At 39.8% G+C, this 17,094-nt stretch overlaps 2 protein-coding genes across 2 annotated transcripts in view; both read right to left on the reverse strand.

Annotated features, from left to right (window-relative positions):
- The window catches only part of LOC124157801 (centromere/kinetochore protein zw10 homolog), a 40,326-nt gene that overhangs the window by 8,483 nt on the left and 14,749 nt on the right, over positions 1–17,094 (reverse strand). Inside the window, exon 8 of the mRNA XM_046532820.1 lies at positions 864–1,070. Within this exon, the coding sequence (XP_046388776.1) occupies positions 864–1,070 (207 nt within the window). The remainder of the gene's footprint in view (positions 1–863; positions 1,071–17,094) is intronic.
- Positions 9,012–10,784, reverse strand: LOC124157802 (zinc finger BED domain-containing protein 4-like). Its single transcript, XM_046532822.1, has 2 exons — positions 10,716–10,784; positions 9,012–10,476 (listed from the first exon to the last, which is right to left on the reverse strand). The coding sequence occupies exon 2, from the start codon at positions 10,283–10,285 to the stop codon at positions 9,215–9,217; it is 1,071 nt and encodes a 356-aa protein (XP_046388778.1). The 5' UTR covers positions 10,286–10,476; positions 10,716–10,784; the 3' UTR covers positions 9,012–9,214.

The following is a 17,094-nucleotide window of genomic DNA, read 5'->3' on the forward strand; positions in this document are numbered from 1 at the left end:
CCATGATCAGAAGTCAAAGTTTTGTAAGTCGGCATAAACTAAAATGCTGAATTTTTAGCTATTATGTATGGCTTTTCTGGCACCAGAACTTCATTTCATTCTGAGGATTTACAACCAATTCCTTTGCTGATGGGAATATTTTACCGAATTTCCTCAAGTAATACAAGGCATTACGGTTAAGACCACAATTATGATAGGATTAAAAGCCAAAATACCACAGACAGATTGGCTGGTGATGTCCTCCAATCGATAAATTTCCTGACTATTCCCAGGAAAACTTATCGATTTCTATTACTGTCCACCAAAAGATCAATTATGATTAGAATATTTTATTTTTCCTTGATAAAATTTTCGTAAAACTTAGAAAATATGTATATGAAAATTAGCTGCTGTGATCTAGTTTGATCTACATCTTTGTTCATAATATGCTTCCCCAATAAAGGAGAGCATGGCAGCTTCTCATTGGTCATACTTTTCAAAGCCCAAAAGCCAAATTCCGATAGTTGAGGGATAAGAATAAAATTTGAATGTTACAAAAATTCATATATGCAAGACATGACAATTAGTTTTAGCTGGTGAAATATACGGAGGGAGAGAGTGACATATATGTGCATTGGCATTAAAACGAGAGGAATTCCTTATCCAAGTCTCTTCCTGACTTTAATCATAATGCCCTGAAATTTCCGGATTTCAAATTTCTCGACTATTCCAGGTTATCCCAGTTTTCCCCGAAGCTCATCACCCTTTTGCAGTAAACAACACCCCAGAATTATCAACTATAAAGTTTATCACAGTTCCCCATATTCAAAGGGGGTACCCAAAATATAATAGTAAGCACTCATTAAAAAAGATTTACCACCTACCAGAGTCTCTGACAATTTCCAGAAGTTGATCACGTTGCTTCTGCATCTGTTTGAGGAAAATACTTGAGCCTATGTTACGAAGTACGAGAACTTGATCAATAAAAGTTGTCATTTGTTCATGCAAAACAGCTGGAAGCCTGTCTTGATATTCATGACCAAGCGTTAGAAGATGATGGGCCAAGTACATACAGTTGTTATGAAAAATTGCTGAAACCATGAAATAAAAACCATGAAATGAAAACCATGGAATAAAAGTTAGGTCATTGGTGAACTTAAAAATTAGCACCAAACAAGCCATTCAAAAGTATTACCTGAATCAACAACGTTACGCGAACAAAATTATTAGATCATAATCCCAGTATTAGTTAACCATATCAAAAATTCAGATTTTGTTTTAGTATAGTATGACAAGGAATTTGAGGTAGCACTTGTGGTTGGCTGATAATAATTCCTATGATGATAATGGTGACACTTCATTGAAAGACACAAATATTATTCAGCATTCATATCCACAATATTACCATTTTAAATTTATCATGAAAGAGATATGTACTCCATATTCACAAGACCATGATTAGGCAAGGTACTTAAAACACATTTCCTTCAGGTTGACATTGGAAAACTTTCCTTCAGTAAATAAGTAGGATTGAATAAAGTGATAAAATACTAAATATTCAAAAATAAAGCAGAATTCCATTGAAATGAGCAACATTATAATCTTTGATATTTTGTGATAATAAGATAGATAAGGGAAACTAAGTGAGTATTTCAAATTATAAAGAATACCCACAAGCTCTGGGAAAAAGGCTAAGGTTTGTGAGCAGATGCAAGTTTTAAAGATAGATAATTGAGAGAGAAGAGCAATTGGGAGAGGGATAGATGGGTTTTCTAAGTAGGTGTTACTTCACTCTGTAGATACAATTTCTTGATAGCATTTCAAAATACTTGACCCAACCAAATGTACCAATAGTGCAAACCATTCTACTTATGCTCCAAAAGAAACCCACATTCCATGATATGAAGATACTACTGATATCCCAGCCCAACTCTCTAGTCCTCAAAACGAGACAATGCGATACACCAGCAATTGCATATCCTCTCTTCCTCTTTCCTCAACCCAGACCACTAAAACTTAAGAGATCTAATACTTTTACATAATTTTGACATTTAAAAATTCTCTGTACACATGGGGTAGGGATGAAATATGTTTCCATTGTTCTCGTGTGATTTAATATTTTCCTTCGAAGATAATGATTTATGGGCTTTGTGGTCGTGGAAAGGAAAAAAAATATTAGAGAAATAGGATGATGGAGGGCCGAGGGTATTTTTTTTTTTATTTGACCCGCAAAGTAGTCACTTTTGTTATGGTTATTATCTTATGGCTTTGAGATTCTCCCAATGGTTGTTCAATCTCTTGGGAAGAGTCGCAATATGTGCCTGTTGTAATTTGCCTTAAAATTTTCCACGGCAGAAATTCTGTTGCATAAGCCCTACGAAAGCTAAAAAAAAAATGGTTCATGAGTAGGGCAAGCAATAGTGCATGCTAAGAGAGGATATTATTAGAGGAGATATATTCACTGACGCATAAATTAAAAATTTGGGATCCAGATCCGATGCCTTCAGCTAATTTGGTTCTGAAGTATCCGCTGAAGGGTAATATCTGCGGATATTTGGATCCGAGGTACTCAATCCGACCATCCCTTATGAAAATGTCATTCAAGATACATAAATGGAACTGAAAAATGGGTTATTTTCTAAATTGTATTGCTTCAAAGAGACTATGAAAACTTACTTTCGCCTGAACAATTAAAACATCTACTAAGCACACTGTATTTTTTCAGCTAATCTAATAGCGTATAAATGACTTCAGGTTCTGCATCTTGATTTTTGGTATACCCATATTTGTGCCATGAAAATTTTATTAAAACAACAAAACAAAATGGTCAGAAAGTATTTTCAAATATTTAGACTCTGAAAATAGTAATTTCCTTACTTCATTTCAATAAGAATTATCACTCCACCAACGCCTACAACTCTGGAGCACGATGGTTGCTGTAAGCAAACCTATTCTGCACTGCACTCCAGACAGATTCAGATGTAAGATACTCTGCTATGAATCTATTCCCCCCTTCAAAGCCCCATCCTTTCAGAATCATACATCCCAAATTTTTCTTCCACACAACCAAATTGGATTTCTTAATCCCAGCTCTCTTAATAACACCCTCTTAATGATAAGTAGTAACCACACAAATAAGTTACTGATAGCATTTTTCCACTCCCTTGAACACCTCTATGTATCTCAAGTATTCTTCTTAATTATACACGATGTTGTTGTCTCTTTTAACTTATTTATTCATCTGCACTGGTAACTTGTCGACAACTTTTTACTAGAGATGTGCGAATAGTATCCGCGAATACTCGAATACCTCGAATACTAGAAAGTATTCGATATTCGAGATCTCGAATAGTTATGCCAAATATACCGTCTCGAATACCTCGAATACTTTTAATTTCGCGTCATACACCCGCTTGCACGTCGTTGGTAGTTGACTCGGAAAAATTAAGAGAACTCTAGTCGTTTAGTGCATGCAGCGCCGTTTTAGGCAAGCTGACGACCTACATCAAATTCGAGGGTTAGAGCGGTAGAGCAGTGAAAAGAGTTCGACGTGGGGAACTGAAATTGATCGGATGAAAAAAATCCGAAAATCCCAGATGTCCCCCATCAGGAGAACCTAAATGACGTGGGATAGCAACATTCGCGCATTTCCCACGATCCGCTATCCCCCTCCATTCAGCATTCACCCCACCCAATCTGACGATTTCCTCGTCTCCGAAATCAAACAAAAGGTCCCAGCTCGTGTAGGGATCGTATTACGAAGACCTTAGCTTCGAAAAAATATCAAGTTACCGGAAAATAATGGAATCGCGTTTCACCCTTCACTCTTTCTCCCCCACTGACCATTTTCCCGCATCCATCTTTTGATAAAAATGAGACGAGGTGTTTACCATGTGCACTTTGTGGCTAATAACGACAGGCACTTTTGAATCTTCCCCAGGAGATGAAACTACCATAGGGAGACACTCAGGGCCGTGGGATAGTGACATTGGCGCATTTCCCACGATCTGCAATCGCCCTCCATTCAGCGTTCGCCCCACCCCCTCCGACGATTTCCTCTTCTCCGAAATCAAACAAAAGGTCCCAGCTCGCGCAGAGATCGTATTACGAAGACCTTAGCTTCGAAAAAAAAATCAAATTACACGAGAACAGCAAAAACGTGTCTCACGCCCTTCCCCCCTCTACTCACCCACTGGCCTTTTTTTGCTTACCTGTTTCGAAGTTCCCAATTTATGGAGGCCAACTGCTGCATGAGTGATCTACTAGCCCAAAAGTTGTCTAACAATGACTTTCGGCAATTGATATTACACTTTTATTGGATTGAAATATTAGTAATGTGCGCGTAATTTAAAAAAGAATAAGACCAAACACGACATATTTCTGAGTTTATTGAAGCATTTTACGCAGGAAAATAAATGCCGGAAAGACAAAGAAATACGACGGAGGCTTAGCATTTTGGCGCAATGCTCAAATAGGGTGGTTTCCTATTATTTTTTTATTGCCTAAATCGAAAGATTATTACTCCTGGAGTACGTATTTAACGCTTTTAGATTTTTTAGACGATATCTATTTTTGGCGATTAAATGAAAAGTGAAAAATTTCAAGCACGCGAAAACGCGACGGGTAAGTATGAATGCCGGGAAAAACTCCGCGTGACATTGTTCTGCTTCCCGTTGCCGCGAGTAAGGTGATCTTGGGGCGAGGTTCTGAGCACTGATACGACGCAGGATGCTAGCAGGTAGCTGAGTACCATGCTAGCTGGTAGCGGTTGGCTTAAATAAGGATTATTAATACCTCATCAAACGAAGGAAACTTTCCGACCTTAGGCAGTGTTAATAGGTGTTTATTAAGGCCATGTTTCCCTGAGCCCTGTGCCTCATGAATGCATTTCTAATATCAGACGATGTAAAACTCCTATCTACTCACATAGAAACTAGGTCACTGTGACGTCACGTGGAGTGGCATCCCGTGGGCGCCAATCTGGCCTTTTTCAAATGAGGATAAAATTGACCATTGCCATTCGTATAAACCGGTATTTCTATAACCAAATAATTTGTATATTACATATTAATACACTAATGGTGGGTACCGAATCACAATCAATGCCTTTCGTTTTCTTTAATGAAGGAAACTACCCTATTGTTTACATAAAATTAAAATATTCCATCAATCAGCTAAATTCCTGTTTGAATCCTTTAAAGGAAATCACAATTACTCGCCATAATCTTGGGTTTCCCGCTGCATAGGTGACCCAGTCAAACATACCTGCATTCATCGTTTAGTATTCGAGGTATTCGAAATTCGAGGTATTCGAATATTCGAGCAATGATTTGATATTCGAATTCGATATTCAAATTCGAGAAATCTGCTATTCGACGCATCCCTACTTTTTACCATTGAATGCCCTTTGCTTATTTATAAACTTCAACACTTTCTAGGGATGGGCGGTTATGAGAAAAAAACTGGTGTTAGGTTAACCGGTTATTTTGAGTGAGTTGAGAACCTGACTAAAAAAACCGGATGAAAAAAAACTGTTATATTCAGGTTATAAAACCTAAACCATTGGGTGTTGCATATCTTCGATTCTTAAAAAAACCTACAGCATTTTTTAACTTCGTCCTCCTTCATCGTTGTGTAGTTTATCGTAGAGACTTGATTGTTTTTTTTTAATAGATAATCCAATCAAAAACCGGTTGTTTTTCGATATCATTCACCTGAGTGTTAAATTATTTTTGGCTTAACCGGAAATAACCCGAGAAAAATAATTTGACTCCTGATTCCCACACTCTCTCGCAAACTGTTGGAACTACCAGCACTTTTGCCGCTGCCACACGGCCCACTGGCTGAGGTTTTCCTGCACCTCTACTGGCCACAGAGCACATTAAAACCGGTTATTTTTGATGCAATAGAAAAACCTAAGCGACGAGTACTCGTTGGCATAACCGATGGCAGGCGGGAGAGAAATAACCGGATGAGGGAGTACTCGTTGGGGAAACCTATCGCTGTGGAAAGGTTTTCATCAATGGGTCTCAAGTTGAAATGGAACGAGTACTCGGTTATTTTTCGGTTATGTGGATTATATCTAAACAACCAGCAGAAATAACCGATCTCCAAAATACTCGTGAGGAAACCATGCTGCTCATCACTGCGGTATAGGTTTTTTCTATGCATCTCAACTAGTAAAAACTGTAACGAGTACTTGGTTATTCTCCGGTTATTACAAAATAACCTGAGGAAAATAACCAAGGCATTGGAGTAGCTATTGCGGAAATTAAATGGATATGAAGTACATGAAATATTATATTAGTTTGTGAAAGCATGCCTGCCATGTGATCAAATTCAATAATACAAATATGAATATTGAAAATTCGGGGGGAGCCAGTACCCCCTTAGCTGTTTATACAATCAGGTAATGTAAATTAAGGATGTCTGCGTCATTGGAAGAGCTGGGAGGTTATAAGGGGGACCCGACCCCCATTAGCCCCCAGAAATATCCGAGGGGGAGGGCCTAAGTTTTTTTTGCAGATTCCGTTATTGTCAAGCGCGGTTGTAACAGGGTGGGTCGTGGCCCCACCAAAAGGGTCGTAGTCCCCCATCATACTTCGGGGGGGGGTAAGGGGGGGGGTGTTATGTTCCCCAACTTTTTTACAGAATTAGTAATATTCAAGCACCGTCATGGTTAGGGGGTCCTGTCTCCCCTGGAGGACCATAGCCCCGCAAAATCTGGGGGGCGGGACCCCCTTAGCTCTCTGTTATAAATTTAGTTATGTTAAAGCATGTCTGCAACAACGGAGTAGCTAGGGAGTCTCAGGGGACCCGGCCGCCTATAAAAATTTGGGGGGGTATGATGACCCCCCTAATTTTTTCGTAGATTTTTGTTATTTTCAAGCACGGTTGTATCTGGAGGCGTCCTGGCCCCACAGAAGGGGTCGTAGTCCCCCATAAAATTTCGGGAGGGGGGGTGTTATGGCCCCCCTAACTTTTTTGTTTTAGACTCAGTTACATTCAAGCACTGTCATAGTTAGGAGGGCCGGCCCCCCCTTGAGGTCCATAATCCCGCAAGAAAATCTGGGGGGCGGGACCCCCTTGGCTCTCCGTTATAAATTAAGTTATGTTAAAGCATGTCTGCGACATCGGAGTAGCTAGGGAGTCATGTGGGACCCAGCCCACCGTAAGCCTCTTAGCCCACTACAAAAATCTAGGTGGGATTGGTCCTAAATTTTTGACACATCTTTCGTTATATTCAAGCACAGTCGTAGTTTGGGGGTCCCACCACCCCCGGAAGGCTCATAGAACCACTGGAAAATCCGCGGGGCGGTACCCCTATCCCTCTCTGATTTACATTTAGCCATGTTAAAGCATACCTGAGATATCGGAGTAGGTAGGGTGCTGCATGGTTCCCGGCCTCACATAAGTCTTAATGGGGAGCTCGCCCCCAGTAATGTTTTGTACATAAATTACTGAGGACCCTTATCACATTTGAGCAGTATAACCTTTCCAAAAATATATTTGTCAGTTATGTGAGTGGATATGTGTAGGTTATCGTAGTTATGTTAAAGCATATCTGCGATATCGGAGTAGCTTGGCGGTGCTGGGAGCCGTTATTTTACTGGATACCTTAAGATACTGGGGTACCTTATTGATAAGTTCTGGCAATATAATATTTAGTTATTGAAAGCATGCCTGCCATGCAACCAAATTCATTAATAAAAATATGAGCATTAAAAAGTTATCTACTTATCACTTTGACAGGGTTCGTAAAGGTACTGTCATTTCAAGACTTTTATAAAGAGGACTGGATCCCCTCGAAAACCTTAAGTTACTCGTTAAAGATTTAGTTATATTAAAGCATGTATTTTGCTTGAGTGTAGCTTGAGGGCCCCCCCTAGCTCTTTGTATAAGATCAGGTTATGTTAAGCATGTCTGTGACATCATAGTAGTTGGGGGACTACGAGGTACCTGGCCACCCAGAAAAAAATTGTGGTGGGGGGATGTCGGGCCCCGCTGTTTGTTTAGATTTTGTTATTTTCAAACATGGCTGCATCTGGAGGGGTCCCGTCCCCGCCAAAGGTTTTGTAGTACCTCTACATTATCTGTGAGGCGGGAAAAAAATACGGGCAGTCCCCTCGGATTTTTATGGGGACAGGGTACCCAGTGACCCAGTAGCTACTCTGATGTTGCAGACATACATTGAAAGAACTTAATCAGAGCTAAGGGGGCTGGCCCCCCAGATTTTCTAGCGGGACTATGGTTCTCCAGGGGGGGCAGGACCCTCTAACTATTACTGTGCTTGAATATAACTAAGTCTAGTCTAAGGGGGGCCTGCTACCCCTAAAAATTTTTTATGAGGGGCTTGGTTCCCCCATGACCCCTTAATTACTCCGATGTCGCTCACAAGCTTTAACATATTTAAATTTATAACAGAGAAGTATTTCAAATGTGATGAATTGGACAAGTGTCCAGCAAAACTATAATGGCACATGTTAGAATATATTTTTCTAGAGGAAATTTCAACTAGACTGGAGCAGTGAAGGATATATACATCAACCTTCCAGATTAAACTACAGCAGTAAACGATAAATGATCCAAAGGATCAAATGCTTAATGCCCCACTTAAATATGTAACTGCCTTTTTGCCCAATTGCCATTATTATTTAAGTAATAGCTGTAGAATAATAAATTACCCATTCAAAGCAGAAACTGTGGCCATAACTGCCATCTAAGGCTACTGGGAACTCAGAAGGTTCATATAACTTTCGAAGGGTACATAATTATCATGGTATACTTTGTTTACTACTGATTAGTACTATTATATCTTGTTTCAGCCAAATGTAGACTACAATGGAAAGGAAAACAAATCCAGAATTTTTAGGGAAAAATATATTTATTAATCCAAGTTTCAATTTCATATTGATATAAAAAAAGAACTGTTTTTTCCCTTCAAATGAAAAAAATGGTTGGATGCAGAAGTACATTAATGTAATAATATTATTTACTCAAAGAAACCAATTAAAAAAATGTGCATTGTACTTTGAGCAGCTATGTCACATACATATAAACATTCCAAAAATTTTGTAATACTAATTACATATAAGGAAAAAATTAAGTTTATAACATAAGAACTTTATGCAATGAAATAAAAATATGAATAAACCTATACCTTAAACACATATAAATAACATACACATATAAACACATATAAAACAACTGTGTGTAATAGATACAGAAATAAATATTACATGTCCCAAAAATCATCATCGATGGACCCCAGAAAAATTAGCTGATTTATGTGATCAGGTGTGAGTCGGCTTCTGTGGTCACTGCTTAAAAAGTTAAGCAGAGAAACCACCCTTTCAGACGCAACTGAAGCACCTACTACTGTTAAGTACTTCATTGCGACCTCATACATTGCCGGGAAGGCATTTCTCCTATCCTTCCAGAATTGTATGGGATTCAATGACCTACTCAATAAGGGTTGGTTCAGGTATAATTTAAATTCTGTTGGTAAGCTCCCATCTTGGGGATCAGGAATCCCATCAAAACTTTCTGCTGCCAAGGTATCATGTACTGACCAAAGGTCGTCTGTATTTTGCTGGTTGGTAACTATGGGGGGACTAAGGGACCCCTGACTCCTCAGTGCAGCCTTAATTTCATCCCTTAATTGAGTCACTGCTTTTGCAGCATTAATTGGTGATTTAAAATGTATTTTCTTGAAACGGGGGTCTAGGATAGTGGCTGCAGCTAAAAGAGGGTTTTCCTCAAGGGGATCCAATCTTTTTTTAATTTGTTCTCTCAATTTCTGCAGGAGCTCACCTGCCACAGAATTATTTACATTAATTTTTGACAGTGCAATGCATATACAATTGCACATTGGAATGACCAGGTTACCACTGATGTACTTATCTCCTGATATCTGTTTAGTGGAGGCCTCAAAAGGTGCTAAAACCTCTACAACATCTCCCATAATATCTAACTCCTCAGCCGTTGGCATAGGAGGAGCATCCTTGTGGGATGGGGAGAGGAGTATTTTACCCACTATCGGTGAGAGTAATGCAAATCTCTCAATACAGTAAAATGTGGAGTTCCACCTGGTGGGAACCTCCTGCTTTAAATATAGGTAAGTACCCTCACTCTTTCCCTCCTTCTTCTGCTCCTCTCTTAAGTGGTCTTGGGCCACATTACTGTGCTTAAAGTAAGCCACAATTCTTTTAATTTTTTCAATGACTTTCACCACTTCTTCCTTAGCTCCCAGAGCTTTAGTCATGACCAGGTTAATGTTATGTGCCAGGCAGGACACATGTGCCATCCGATCGGGAACTCGTAGCCTTGTAGCCCCAACAATATTATATGCATTATCAGTGGTTAAACTAACAATTTTTTTTCATCAATGCTCCACTCGGACAACAGATCCTTCAGATCACAGCACAAATTGAAATGTGGTGTGGAGTAAGTTGTTTATCACAAAAATCATGGATACCATAGTGAAGCTCTGTTCATCTGTAATGAAAAGGAAATCGTGCCACAGTTTCAATACAAATGTAAAAGTTCACAGTATAGAAATTTTGATTAGAAGAGTAAGAGATGATTAAGCCTTGTTTATATGGATCCAATGACTATAGTTCTAGTTACTATTATAATTCCCTCGATTTGTAAAAATTCATTTATCTCAACGACTCAACATTTATTTATCACTATAATTCACTGCGATATTGTAGATTATAGTAATTTTGGCTTACCAATGTAGTGTCCAGTCAATACGATGAAGCTTTTTGTTGAGTTCATAACAGTTGCTGCATCCGTAGTGATTAATAATTAAAGCAAGTGTCTGGCAGTACAAATAATCTATTCAAATGCAATTGATGTTACAAATCGGGAAAGAAGAAATTCCTAAGGATAGGGAGGAAGCATAATTGTCCTGCTACACGAAAAGGTGACAAACAAGACCCTACAAACTGGAGACTCACTTTTTAATACTACTTATTAAAGTTTTTTTAAAATAGTACTAAATAGATTGGAAGTGTGTACAAATGAGACTGTGGAAGAACACCAAGCAGGATTCATGAAAGGCAGATCTACCAATGACCAGATAGTTATTGCTGCTTCAAAATACTGGGAATTAATAAACACTTCTTTGGGTTATTGGTCGATCTTAGTAAATCTTATGATAGTTTAAATTGGAGAAAAGTGTGGGAAAAAATGGAAAACTTTGGAATTCCTAGGAAATTAATTGAGTTAGCAAAGCTCCGTTTAAAAATTGCAAATGTAAGGTAGAAGTTGACAATGAATACTCCATGAGCTTTGAGGTAAAGACTGGCATGATACAAGGAGATGGCCTATCAACAATAATGTGGCATTGGAAAGGCACTGAAAGAAATCAGGAAAACAGACTTGAGAATAAGAATAAGGAAAAACATATTGGTGCTCGCCTTTGCAGATGACTTAATTTTGCTAGTGGAAAATAAGGAAGACTCGAGGAGCATGACAGAAATTCTGATTAAAAAAACGAAGAAGTTGGACTGAAAATCAATGACGATAAGGCCGAATTTATGTCCTTGGGTCAAAACCCTGATAACTTCAGAAACATTACAATTGAGGATCACAATTTTGAAAGAGTAAATGAATTTAAATACCATGGTCATGGATGAAGATGGTGCCATGGTACCAAAATCAGCTCAAACAATCATGAATCATATGAGACACAAAACAGAATAAATTCAGCAAATAGAAGTATAAAAGCCCAGAACAAACTGCAGACATCAAAAATTTTATCCATCAGAACCAAACTTAGAATTTATAGAACCATAATAAAACCTATCCTTCTTTATGGAGCTGAATCATGGGTTATCCACATAAGAAGAGGAAAGAAATTAATTTTCGATGAGAATAAAGTGTTGAGGGAAGTTTTTGGACCAACAAGAGAGACTGGAAGCTGGAGGAGAAAGCACAACAGGAAAAACAGGGGCTTTTTTGACTCGCCAGACATTGTAGCTGAAGCTAAGAGCCGCAGATTGCAATGGGCAGAGTGCATATAATGAAGAGAGCAAGCAAGGCCCTAGTAAAACAAGTCTGGGCAGAAAACCCTGATAGAAGACCGAGAAAAAGATCGAAGGATAAGTGCAGATTGATTTGGGGAGAATGTGAGTCTGTGAGGTGGCTGCAGAAGTTAGAAAGAGTTGGAGGGAGAGAGTTGGCGAGGCTAAACACTATCTAGGGTAAAATGCCCATGAGAGTAAGTATGTTTGACCAATCATTTAAAACCTTCAGTATAGCCGTGTAGTAACATGGAATGAAGGGAAATAATTTTGGTAGATGTAAATCCATTTTGAGAAACCATTTTTCATCGAGTGAAATTCTAAGGTCAAATATGGGGAAAAGGTACAGCCCTCCAAATTTCTCCTTTGGAGCTGCCCCTGATTATTTGGAGGTACCATGAAAAATGCAAGCTAGGGGTATAAACATCATTGGCAAAAATCACTGATTTTACAGTACAGAAATATCTAATTTCATGTTCCAGTTTTGGAAAACACACTCAGTGATTCTCAATTCAAATAAAAAAGATTTATGTTAGTTCCGGAGAGAAGACGTTGAACCAGCTATGCAAAATCATTAGTGAAATGTATACGACAGGTGAGATACCAAAGGATTTCGAGAGGAACATTATAATCCCTATTCTTAAGAAGAAAAGAGCGGAGAAGTGAGAAGATTTTAGGACCATAAGCCTTACTACACATGCGTCAAAGATACTGACAAGGATCATCTATAGAAGAATAGAATGAAAAGCAGAAGAGTACTTGGATGAGGACCAATTTGGATTCAGAAAAAACAAAGGCACAAGGGAAGCAATATTGGCCCTAAGACTGCTCATAGAGAAGAGAATGGAAAAGAACAACCCAACATTCGTTGCGTTTGTGGACTTAGAGAAAGCATTTGACAACGTGGATTGGAGCACAATGCTTGGAATCCTAAAGGAAATTGGGGTTCTTTATAATGACAGAAGAATCATCCACAGTTTATACAAAAACCAAGTAGCCGTGATAAAATCAGGGCCCAGCTGTGAAGAAGCAAGAATTAAGAAAGGAGTGCGACAAGGCTGTACATTGTCACCCGTAATTTTCAACGTTTACATTGAAAAAGCCATTCATGAAATCAAAGAAAAGGAATTGGGAGTGAATATCCATGGAGAAAAAATTAGCATGCTAAGATTTGCCGATGACATAGCCGTTATAGCAGAAACAGAGAAGGATTTGAAATATATTCTGGTTAATATGGGTAGGGTAATGAGTAGATATCAACTGAAAATAAGCACGAAGAAAACCAAGATCTTAGTATGCAGCAGAAGAGAAGAAGTCAAGACCAACATTAAAATAGGGAGGCAAAAACTGATAGAGGTGGATGAATTCTGTTATTTTGGAAGCAAGATAACTAGTGACGGGAGAAGCAAGAAAGAAATTATCAGCAGAATAGCCCAGGCGAAGAGAGCATTCCACCAAAAGAGAGACCTGCTTACAGCGGGAAACTTAAATATGGAAGTAAAGAAACAATTTATAAGAACCTACATCTGGAGTATGCTCCTATACGGAAGTGAGGCATGGACAATGACCGCAGCGGAGAAAGCAAGGATAGAGGCCTTTGAAATGTGGTGCTACAGAAGAATGATGAAAATCAAATGGATCGACCGAGTTAGTAACGAGGAAGTCCTAAGAATGGTAGGAGAGAAGTGAAGCCTCATGAAAACCTTAATAAGAAGACGGAACAACCTTATAGGCCACATCTTGAGACATGATGGCCTGATGAAGACAATTGTCGAAGGACAAGTGGAAGGCAAGAATGGAAAAGGAAGACCTCGAACAAAATATATGGAACAAGTAAAGAGAGATGTGAAAGAGAAGAAATACGTAGGTGTGAAAAGATTAGCTGATAGGAGAACTGAGTGGAGAGCTGCGTCAAACCAATCCTAGGATTGTTGACCAGTGATGATGATGATGATGTTAGTTCATAGTTTACTCTATTCCAGATTATCTTATCTTTAATGATAGATATAACAGGGTGGCCTGAACCCCTCAATTCATAGGCAACCCGCACAAACAGTCATAGCCAGTTAGGTGGTCATTGAGTTACTCAAGTTATAGTTGGAACAATTAGCGTATATCTCTTGATATTTTCATCCAGGCGTTCCCAAAGGGAGTTTCATGGTGCAAAGTAGGCTATTGAAAGAGGTGCCCCTATCCCCCCCTCCCTAAATCCACCTATGGCGGTCACATACTAATTAACAATGACGGATGTCTTCCATGCCATGACTTTGCTAGCATTTTCCCACAGAAGGAGACGAGGACTTATTACGCGTTTCCACAATCATATAAAATTTGAAAATTTATTGTTTTTCTTTCGCTAAATACAGCGCGGTACATTTATAAAAATGAAATTTTACGTAAAATATCGCAGTAACAGCTAAAAACTAAGAAATTTCGCGAATAAAAGTTATTCGCTAAAATTTCAGTGTTAATACCCATTAGTATGAAAAGGAACTGAATCACTGCTTTTTCCCAATGTACATGGCATGCAATCGCTCAAAGTATGTGTAACACAAAGAATTTACCGTTTTTCTGCTTGGAGGAGTATACATTGGCACTGCTGTCCTTAGGAATTTCTTCATCCCTTTTTTTTCCGTGCAGTTTAATGGTAGCACATCCTTACAAATCATATACCGTATAAGCTTGTGTAAGAGGCGCACACGTGTAAGAGGCGCACCCCTATTTTGAGGATCGAAGCAAAAAGAAAAAAAATTTGCGATATTTTTTTATCCTATCGTGCGGTGTTGCAGACGTATGCCTGGAATTTCGACAGTTATCGAAATGTCCTCTTTCAGTACTATTTGAAAGAGGAAATTTTGATAACTGCGGCGGTAATAGCGGCATTAGAGGGAGTAGAAAGAGTTCCGATCCTCTCTTTGAATACGCCATCGCTCTACGTTGCTTGTCCTACTCACGAACAATTTTGTTTAAAAGCTCTCGCAGGAGTATTGCAATAGAATTGCAGCCGTGGAAATTTTTAAGGCAAAACACGACAAGCAAATGGCATGAGCTTTCCCAAGAGATTGAACAACAATTGGGACAATCTCAGCGCCGTAGGATAATAACCACGTCGTAGATTTAAGGCTCCTTGCACACGCACCGATTTTGGACGGCCGGTAAAATATCGGCCGTCCACATTCCAATAGTGAACAATGGGAGAGCATTGGAGCTTGCACACGTACCGACCACACGCCGGCACCGGCAAAATGCCGGTTAGCTGCCGGCTATTGTCACTGTGGATCGCCGACGCCGGCTCAAAAACTTAGCAACGTATCGTTTGACCGGTAAAAATCCGGCGTGTGTGCAAGCATCGCTTCGCCGGTAAAATATCGGCCAATATTTCACCGGCCGTCCAAAATCGGTGTGTGTGCAAGGGGCCTAACGGAACTACACTCGGCTCTCCATCAGCTAATGCCTCTGCCGTTTTTTTCCTTTCCGAGACTCCACAGGAAAATATCAAGTTACAGGGGAACAATGGAAACGTGTTTCATCCCTACCCCATTCCACCAACTGACCTTTTTCGGTCTACCAGGTTCAATTCCCCGAGTTTCTGGAGGTCAAATGCTACGTGAGTCACCTTCTGAGCTCGAAGATATCTCGATATCTTTCAGCAATCGTATGACACGCACGAGGTTCTAAAAAGAATTAGACCTAACGCGACGTATATCTTACAGCATTTAAGTTTTTTGAGCTCCAATTGATTGACGCAAAGATTTATAGCTAAAATAAGGCTACTAATATTCAACATAGTCCAAACAGCAAAATTTCGGAAGAAACAAGCGTAGCATAAGCGTATTCAAACAAGACGAGACGGACTGGAAACTCAGGCAACGCAAACTGCGTATATCACATTGCTGCGCCTTCGCCCCTTCGCTTTAAAGGCAACGACGTCGCATGCAAGATCGGACGTGTTCTTCCCTTGCTCCTTCGCTCGTAGCTTTAAATACGGAGGGGAGGGAGCCCTCTTCCCCTCGACCTCTCCTTCAGCGCTCTTCACTTATAAGCATTTCCGATTTCTTCTATCCACCATTAAGTCCAACAATGAGCACACTCGTTCTAATTTTTTCAACCGCAGGTTTTGACACCAATATTACTATATGAAGTATAAATGCCGCGGGATGCCCACTCTTGGCAATAAATTTAGCGCGCGCTCCGGAGCGAATCACCCCGCGCGATCTTTTCAATGTTCACCTCTGGGGTACCGACGTGACGGCGCGATGCTTGCAAGAAATTCAAACAGGAGCATTTTAAAAATACGTCACTAAGGGAGAAACTCCCCTGCCTGCCGCTTGATTTTGACCCAGGGTTTCAGATGACTGACTCACGCTGAAAACCAAGGCCACTCAGTTCCCCTTGAACTTGCAACCGGTGAAGGGGAGGGGGGGTTATAAGAAGTTTGTGTAAGAGGCGCACCCCCATTTTCGACTGCAATATCTGGGAAAAAAGGTGCGCCTCTTACACGCGCTTATACGGTAAATCAATGACTGCATGATCGCAACATCTTTCGTACCTCCAACTGTGGATGAAAGCAATAAAATTTCAAGTTTAGTTGTATTAATACATCGCATTTCACCTCCCAAAGTTCTACGCTTAAAATAACTTTTACCTGAAAAACTCTTTCGTTTTTCAAAAACACTCTCCAAGGTCGGCTGTTTTTTTTATATAGCCCCTGAAGGCACAGGCTCCATCGATGACATATCGCTGACAGCCATGAAATTTGCCCCTGAGGAGCATGGTACCACCACCTCGCGGGGATCGTCGGCCCGATCTTCATTTTCCACTTCCATCGGTCCAGGAACTGGCACGACCTTTAAAATATGAGATTTTATGTATCTAGAGGGAAAACAAAAATTTCTACACACATTTACTCACGCATAAAAAAATAATATTTACCTCTGTGAGAGAGTCATACACATCTTCCCGGGAGGTGCTAGGGCCGTCTCCGCTTCCAGTATTTCCGCCCCTGCCGCCTCCACCTGTGGTTTTTTTGCTCTTCTGCAGGGCAATAAATGATGAGTAATGCTTTTTTAGCAGGTGAGATCGC

The sequence above is a fragment of the Ischnura elegans genome, chromosome 4 (genome assembly GCF_921293095.1).
Source record: "Ischnura elegans chromosome 4, ioIscEleg1.1, whole genome shotgun sequence".
In the NCBI taxonomy this organism is placed as follows: domain Eukaryota; kingdom Metazoa; phylum Arthropoda; class Insecta; order Odonata; family Coenagrionidae; genus Ischnura; species Ischnura elegans.